The sequence below is a fragment of the Gymnoscopelus microlampas genome (genome assembly GCF_963454915.1).
Source record: "Gymnoscopelus microlampas genome assembly, chromosome: 15".
In the NCBI taxonomy this organism is placed as follows: domain Eukaryota; kingdom Metazoa; phylum Chordata; class Actinopteri; order Myctophiformes; family Myctophidae; genus Gymnoscopelus; species Gymnoscopelus microlampas.
The window spans coordinates 2790001-2799398 of record NC_139952.1 but is presented as its reverse complement, the minus strand read 5'-3'; the positions used below and the strand labels follow the sequence as shown (position 1 = coordinate 2799398).

Genomic DNA, 9398 nt, shown 5'->3' with positions numbered 1-9398 from the left:
TTTCTCCATAATTGCTGCGTCTTCATTGAGGTGTTTTGTAAATAAATGTTTTGTTCTTTCAATTAAAAGTTTCTCAACTACTATGCCTCATGTGTGCTATATCATTTCAGTAAAGTTGTGAAATTACTTGTCGTTTATCACCTTTAATTCAGGAATATTGTACTTAATGTAACCCATTACAACTGTGATTAATACAGGAACAAGCACAGCTTCACCTTTACAATTTGTTTTACAATCTAGTACCTAAACTGTAACTACATGTAAAGCTAGAGGGGGATAAGTGAAGGTTACAGTAGTTACTTATGGTGAAACAAAGTAGCTTTAATGGTATAGCTCTATATTCTAATATTACACATTGTTATAATGTTGTTTGAGGAATAAGTGCTTTGACATTTGGTTGTTGACACTGCCAGTGTGAATTAAAATGTGTAATGTTTGTGCTATAATCACGGGTCAGGCACTCTACCGACTGATCGGCAAAAGTCTGTGTTATCACTGTATATTCTATAATGATCAAATTGTCTCTCTCAGAGGGGCGATGACCTCACCCGATACTATCAATCTGATGAACCAATCAGAGATAGAAAAGAGAGGGGAAGAAGGGGGGACAGACCAACAATACTCAGAAACTGAACAGTAGTTCAAGTAGGAAATATGGCAGGAAATAAACAGAAAGTAAACAAGCTTTAATTTATTTTCAAACGACATCATTTCCGGGTCTGTCTTCATCAGGCAGTGAAAGAATCATCCATAGGATAGGTAACAGTGTCATCTAGTGGAAAACCACCAAAAACAAAAACTTCATCGTTGGCAGGCTGGGACTTAGCAGAATTTGACGCGTTAACACGTCCATGGCAGGCAAAGGGTTAAGGGCACGGTCACACATGTGCGAATGCTGGCAAATGACCTTCCATTAATGCATGTCATTTTCAGGGAGGAGCATCTAAAGTATATGTTTATCTGGGGTTGTGTAGGAATCGGGCGCAGTGACGCCAGAGTTAAGATTCACCGTTAACTCCGCCCACTTTCGACGTCATTATATATGTTGACCAGTTTGACACGCTGCAACGTCAGACTAGTTTTATGCTTCTTGTCTACCAAGCAGCAAGTACTTGTGACAGTGGTGTGTGGGCTGTGTACATTATATTCCACCTATCTTCTATCTCTAAATTGTCTCTCTAAAAAATCTCTAATTTAGCAATGGGACGACGGTGCTGCATTGTCGGATGCAACAGCAAGTGTTCAGACGTCGGAGATATCAAATAAATGTCGTATGGCTTGGGTGTCAGCTGACGAAATAACATAACCTTCAACAACATCCCCCAACACATATAAGCTCTCTACCTGTGCTCAAACGAGCATGACAGCACACAATCAAAATATAAACATCTGTTGTGTTGATCAGACGGAGTCTCAAAGAGCCGGCTATGCTTCTTGTCCAGCAAGCATTAAGTGTACCATTACCTCCATCTCTCTTCTATCTCTAACTTGTTTGTCGTTCTAATTTTGTAATTTAGTAAAGGGCACAGGGGGTAGCCTTGGCACTCATATTGTACTACAATGAAAGCACCACCAGCAAAGAGGAGATGCATCCAGCAGATGCTACATCTTTGGTGTTGCCATGTCTGCTTATTATAAGCGAACTTGTTGTTCTGTAAAGTTGCTCGTAGGCTAAATATTGGTAGTTGGGTTGCATTTTATTTGTTGTGAGCCTGTAGATCGGCTATTTTCAAACAGCCTAAGCATATAGGTTTAACGTGCTCATGCAGCCACCAAGCCACTTCTTTCGGGCTTGTTTTCATAGACCTGGTTGCTCATAGCACTGGTCGCGAGACTCGTGACACAGTTGTCTTGTATGATGAATGAATGTGGCGGAGTTTTTAAACTATTTTACTGGCATGTGAATCCAACTACTCCATTCATTGCACAGTTTATATATTTGTGGCCAAATTGAACACATGTGTGCTGTTTTGTATGTTCAAGGTTTTGTTTCTTTATTATTACATCAAAGCAAAACAAGTTGTATGCTTCCAAAATAAATCAGTGAAACTGAGGCAGTCTCTGTCCTTTTTTTCTCCTTCTTTTTAAAGAGGTGGTGCCATGGTTTTGAACTTTTCTGTTTTTCATGTGTCTATGAGGTTGATAGAACTTCATAAAGCCCCCTGGTGGTGTTTTTATGGTGTTTTATGTCTTCTCTGACTATTTTGAGTTTCTACCTGGAGGCTGAAACCTTGAGGGTCAAACTTGCCAATAGAGAAACAGCGCTTTAGTGACACAGTAAAAACATACCCTCCCCTCATTATCATAACACAACAGGTGTGGGCATGAGGAGGAGGAGGGACTAGGACAGGTGGGTGGTGCTAAGGTGTTGGAGGAGGTGCTAAGGTGAGAACCAGGTATACTTAATGAACTGGAGGCGTGTCCACTTAAAACATTAATTTAACAATTTATGTACACTTTTTTGAAAAAAATCTTCCTCCTAGTATAACCATAATACCTGATGATGTTTTAGGGGGGAAAAAATCACTGAAAATCATGGCACCCCGTCTTTAAAGTTATTTGGTGAGTGCTGTCATAAATTACATCTTGTGTACATGAGAGTAAATACTACCAGTGTAGTGTATGCGTTAAGGACACGTTGTGAGTAACTGTCAATGTTGTTGTGGGCTGCTTCATTGTTTATTTACAGTGAGCATGTAAAATGGCAACCGGAACTACTTCATTCTGGGCCTGACTCTTGCCCGTTCCCTATAGGAACATCAGGAGCTCTGTGATTGCCCAGGCTTGGTGAATTTGCTCTGGAGGAATACTCTGGGGACACGTGAGCCCTCTTTTTTGTTGATGGTTTCTCTGAGGACATAGTCATTGACCACGCAGTTGAAGCCCGCCACCTCAAACAACCCAGCCAGGAGCTCTTTAGAGAAGTAGGACCTAGTACCGTCCTGTCGGACATAGAAGTTGTCGCCCAGCTTGCTGCCAGCTTTAAAGCGAAGCATGGTGTGATCATTGAGGCCATAGTCTCTGAACAGGACAATACCTCCTGGCTTTAACACCTTGCAGACGTTCTCCAGAGCCTGCTTCATCTTCTCAGGGTGGATGGCTGACAGGACAAAGATAAGTGTAACCACGTCCACGCCGCCCTCTGGCACGTTGTCCCTCAAATCATTGTGGGTCAGGTCACACTGGAAGGCACAGCACCGCTCAGGGCTGTACAATGGATTTTGCTTGACAAAGTCCACAGCTCGTGGTGAGAAGTCACATGCGTAAATAAATACATTGAGATCCTCTCCCAGGAGGGGGAAGATACAGTTTCCTACCCCACAGCCTGCTTCCAGCAACACCAGCCGCTGGGACTCAAACTGTCGACAGGCCTTGAGCTCTTCAAACTCCTTGGTGGTCCAGTGTCTGTCCTTGAAGAAATTTGTGGCGTTCCGCTTGTAGAACAAATCCCAGTTTTTCAGCGCGTCTTTCTCCAGCTTCAGCTGTTTAAAGTCACACACCAGACCTCTGTCAGTTGTTGAGGGTTTCTCCGACTCTTCTTCGGTCAATGTTCTATCTATGATGCCAGTGTTGGTTTGTCCCGCCGGGGGGACCGAGGGCTGGATCTGTTGTTGAGCCTTCATTTCTTCAGGAGCTGCGACGCCGGAGTCCAGTTCTCCATTCATCTGGAGTGCCATGCTGCTGGAAACCTTACTGTCAGGCCACAAATCATTGGGGAGAAGTACTCATTACTCATACACTTAATTGAAATGACATGAAATTACATTTTTAAAATGTGGCCAAACAGGTTGTGTTTCTTAATTAAACACTTTTCCAGCTAAACGTGTACACCTTTTTACACAGGCATGTCAAAGTTGTCAGTTCATCTTTTACAGTATTAAGTCGAAGGTGGCTCCTTGACAAATTACTCTGAAAACATACCTGACAGTCACCAGGTAGAAGCTCTTTTTTTCAGCTTTGAGTCACAGGCTTTAACACACCTCAAACACTACTTGCCAGTCCACGTTGTCACAAACACTCCATTTCCAGCACGTTGTCTGTCTACGCCTCTGTGTATCTGTGTCCGTGTGCGTCTTTCTCTCTATATGCCCAAATGTGGATGACTGATGTCATATAGTACTGACGTCACACAATGACATCACAAAGTCATCACAGAGTCACACCATCACACCACAGAGTCAAGCTCAGTCCCTGTCACCTTCTCCCGATATGCACATATATGCAGTGGTGTAAAGTAACTAAGTACATTTACTCAAGTAAATGTAATAATGTCTGTGTTTGACTATGGGGATATACTGTATATGCATGCTTCATGCATGCATATACTTCACTCTCCACACTGAAGCCTCTGGAAGCAGTCTACCACAGTGCTTTGTGTTTTATTACTGGCAATGATTATCTCACCCATCACTGTATTTTATATGATAAAGTGGGTTGGCCATCTCTCGCAGTTCGTAGAGAGCAACATTATATTTTATTTATTTATAAGGCCTTGTGTGGTAAACTTCCTTTATATCTATCCTTGCTTTTGGAACCAAAGGTTACATTCAACACGTTCACAAACACACATTAGATATAGCCTACCAGTCCACGTAAGAGCAGTGAACAAGGAAAGACTGCTTTCATGTATTATGCTCCACACAAATGGAACAAACTTCAGGACTCTCTGAAACTGGTGCGATTGGTCTGGTCTCAATAGGGTCATTTAGGGTGCTTCTTGAGGACACACTACATAGTGACTGCACCTGTTTCATGTAACACTATGTTTATTTGCATCTGTGGAATTGTAATGTGATTCAAATGTTTGTCATTGTTTCTCATTATGTATGTATTGTATATGTTGTTATCAGGGCGTCATTGAAAAAGAGAGCTTGCTCTCAATGGTCTTCCATGAATACATAAAGGAAAAAGAAAGAAAGAAGTAGCCTACTGTACTTAAGTAAATGTTTTAGGTATTTTTTACTTTACTTGAGTATTTCCAATTGTCAATACTTTTACTTCTACTCTACTACATCTCAGAGGCAAATATTGTACTTTTACAATATTTGCAATTACAATTATTTGAACACTTTAGTTACTAGTTACTTTGAAGATTTTAATTTTGATTTTGATTACACAATATATACTTTACTTTTATGCCAATACTTTTGTACTTTCAGTCGAGTACATTTTAAATTCCGGACTTTTACTTGTAGCAGAGTATTTCTATATTGCAGTGTTGATACTTTTACTTAAGTAAAATGATGTGAGATTTTTTTCCACCACTGACAAATATGCAGGAGATCCTGGGCATGGTGCACCTGGGTTCTGATAAAGCGGATAATCAGCCTCTCCAGTGTCTTCATGAGGTGAGAGGTCAGCGCTACAGGTCTGAAGTCATTTAGTTCACCATGGCGCCCCTTCTTAAGGTAACGGACATGAGGTGTTCCACAATGTGGGAACATATCCCCAGATGCAGGCTCAGGCTGAAGTGAAGACATGCTGAAGGGGGTCCCCAATCTCCGTGGCGCAGGCCATCAGTAACCTTGGACACGCCTTGTTGGTGGCCAGCCGCTTTCCTGGGGGCGGATTCTCCGCAGCTCTCCTCTGAAACTTGTCTGCTGTAATACAATGGGGGGGGTGAAGAGTTCATGTTCAGCTTGGGGCTAAATGGTAAATGGTGCATTTACATAGCGCTTTTATCCAAAGAGCTTTACATAGATTGTGCATTACATTTACCCATTCACACACACACATTCATACTTAAGCTTAAGCATTTCTGTAATGCTCTGGGCTATGATTTTATTTCCAACTATGATTACTTCTGGCGTATTACTAACCTGTATAGGATGGATGGTGTTCACCTAAACAGTAAGGGCACTATGCTTTTACGGGACAATTGTATCAAACACATTGCTTGTAACTCTTGATATATAGTGCGGCACGATCCGTCTTTTTTAACTCCCCCTGCAGCTCTTAGTCCCAACCATGTGGATCCTGCCGTTATATGTCATATCACTGCTCCCCTGAAATCCCCCTGTTTATTACAGTCTCATTCTACATCCAGCGCCATGTCCATTCCGGTACATATTACTGCTAGACAACCATCTAGTCACAGTAATTACCATACTAGTGGGGGCCACTATCTAACTGATATTCCCCTTCAGCCATCTGTCATCATCACTATTCCCAATACAGTCTCACCACTCACCAAATTGTCTTTTAAAAATAGAAAAGGGCTTGGGATAATTCACCTAAACATCAGAAGTCTAGTCCACAACTTTGACTTTTTATCCATACTGGTCAAACAGACTAATCCAGATATTCTGGTGCTAAGTGAAACGTGGCTCAAAAAGAGTACCAGTGACGCCAAAGTGGCTCTTTTAAATTATAATTTATTTAGAGCCGACAGATTAGGTAGATGTGGTGGGGTGTGTATATATACTAAGACGACTCTGTGTTCTACTCTCTTAAATGCTGTCTCACATCCCAGGTGTTTTGAATGGCTATCCCTAAAGGTTCAGTTTGGACTAACATCATTAACCATTGTGGGTATCTATAGACCCCCGTCCGCTGAACCAGGAACTATTGACACCCTTGCCAGTATGCTCGCCATGCACTCTGATGAGGAGCTTCTGGTCCTGGGGGACTTGAACCAGCACTGGTTGGGTGCAGCCTCTGAGCACCTCAAGGAGGTTGCAAATGATTTAAATCTGTCTCAGTTGGTCCGGGAAACCACTAGGCCAAATCTCTCGGATATGTCCAAATCCACCCTGATAGACCTTATTTTCTCGAACAAAGCTGACAAGATTACTTCTTGTGGTGTTTTTGAGCTAGGTGTGAGTGATCACTGCCCAGTTGCTTGCATAAGAGATGCAAGATTGCAACGGACCAAATCTCAGGTAGTATCAAAAAGAAATTTTAAGCATTTTAATGAGGACGCCTTCTTATTAGATGTTTTAAATAGTGACTTGTTTTTAACTTCCACTTTTACAGAGGTTGACTTGGCACTTGAGCTTTTTACAAACACTTTTATCTCTATTGTGGATGCACACGCTCCTTTTAAAATGTTGAGAATTAAGGATAAGGTCTCCCCGTGGTTCTCACCTGCCTTAGCGGCTTTATTTAATGAAAGGAACAGAGTATGGTCTTGTGCTAGGCGCTCTGGAGACCCAGCTCACTGGGCCTGCTTCCGGAAAATTAGAAACGGATGCACCTCTGCTCTTAGACAGGCTAAATCTAGTTATTATTTAAATTTAATCACATGCTCTCAGGGTAACCCTGTAAAATTCTGGAAAGCAGTGAACTCCCTAAATAACAACTCCTCCTCTGCTCTACCTCCTCAAATCAATAGCAATAACAATTTAATCTCAGACCCCTTAAAAGTTTGCTCCGCTTTCAACTCACATTTTGCAGATGCTGGACATTTGTTTACCAACACCTACAATGGACCCCCACTCTCCACTGATTACAGCAATCTCAGCGATCCTAGAAATAACACAACGGATCAGTTTTCCATTCAACCCCTCTCTACCACTGTTGTGTTGGAAGCCCTACTAAACATCAATCACAAGACCTCGACTGGAGAGGATAACCTGGACCCTTTCTTTCTATTGACAGCAGCACCTCTTATTGCAACACACATAACACACATCTTCAATCTCTCAATCTCAACAAGTCGTTTTCCTCATATCTGGAAATTAGCCCATATCCTTCCACTCCACAAAGGTGGAGATAAACAAAATTTAAACAATTACAGACCTATATCTAAATTACCCTGTCTTGCCAAAATCTTAGAGTCACTTGTAAACTCTCAGCTCAAATCCTTTCTCTCTCACTTCTCAATTTTAAATGTAAATCAATCTGGTTTCAGAGCTCACTATAGCACAACAACAGCTGTCACCCTAGTTACAAACAACATTTTAACTGCTCTGGACAAAAAACAGCACTGCACCGCCCTCTTTGTGGACTTATCTAAAGCTTTTGACACCGTACATCACAACATACTACTTCATAAATTGCACAATATTGGTTTTAGCAGAGCAGCCACCGATTGGTTTCAAAATTATTTACAGGATAGATATCAATCAGTGAAGTCCGGGAGCACTCAGTCGGAGTTCCAGCCAGTCTCCATGGGTGTCCCCCAAGGCTCCATTTTAGGCCCCGTCCTTTTTACGCTGTACATAAATAATATTATCTCCACTCTAAATGATTGTCATGCACATCTTTATGCCGACGACACGGTTTTATATTGTGTTGCAGACTCAGCCCAGCTTGCCAATATGAAGCTGCAGCTCGCATTCAATGCTCTCCAGGATGCTCTGGTTGAACTTAGGCTTGTACTGAATGCAAGCAAGACCAAGTTCATGGTATTCTCTAGGGCTAAAACCACCAACCGTGACAATCTAAATCTAACTATAATCGCTTCAAGTGGCTCTAAAATTGAGAGAGTGTCGGAGTATAAATACCTTGGCATCTGGCTGGATGAAAAATTATCTTTTAAATATCATATCGAAAATCTTGTCACTAAACTAAGACAGAAAATTGGTTTTCTCTATAGGAACAAAGCATGCTTTCCTGCATCCTGCAAAAAGACTATTATTGAAGCCACTTTCCTTTCTGTGCTAGACTATGGGGACATTATTTATAAAATTGCTGCCCCTTCAACTTTAAAACACCTCGACACAGTATACCACCCTGCCTTAAGGTGGGTAACTGGTGACAGTTATGGTACACATCACTGTACTCTTTATGAGAACGCAGGCATATCCTCACTCTCCGAGAGGCGTGATAAGCACTGGTATCTGTTTATTTTTAAAGCTATCTCAGGAATGCTCCCCCCATATATTTGTAATATGTTGGATCAGAAGCCTAGTACCCACCAGACCCGTTCGAGTGACTTCCTGATGCTCAAGGTTCCATTTGTGAATTCAGAGCTAGGCAAGGCAGCATTCTCTGTTAGTGCACCATCTGCCTGGAATGAGCTTCAGAAGTCCTTAAAAATCAGACTACTGCCCTCTTTGGGTCAATATAGAGCAATGGTTTCCAGCACCTTTGTACCAGGCTGTAACTGTTTTATTTAATGTTCCTGTTCTTTCATTGAAATACTGAGTATTTCTATTTTCTGATTATAAATTAATTGATGTATGTAAATGTATTCATGTTGATTATGCTGATTATGTTGTATCTCGGCTACATTGAAAATGAGGGCTTGCCCTCAACTGTACTCCGAGTTGAAATAAAGGTTATGATGATGATGATGATACACTGATGGAGGAGGAAGCCATACAAGGCACCAACCTGCTCATCCTCGCCACTCAATCAGAGAGGAGGACCCTTTTGGAACCCACCTTTTTTAGCCTCGGAAACCCAGCCATTTTTTTTGTTACAAAAGAAAAAAGTCTGGGGGAACGATGCAG

General features: G+C 41.7%; 1 protein-coding gene across 1 annotated transcript; it reads right to left on the bottom strand.

Annotated features, from left to right (window-relative positions):
• Positions 1-2759: 2759 nt before the first annotated feature.
• Positions 2760-3677, bottom strand: LOC311061256 (tRNA N(3)-cytidine methyltransferase METTL6-like; the record flags this gene model as incomplete). The annotated part of the gene is made up of 1 exon (XM_084079811.1): positions 2760-3677. The coding sequence occupies one exon, from the start codon at positions 3675-3677 to the stop codon at positions 2760-2762; it is 918 nt and encodes a 305-aa protein (XP_083935937.1).
• Positions 3678-9398: the final 5721 nt, after the last annotated feature.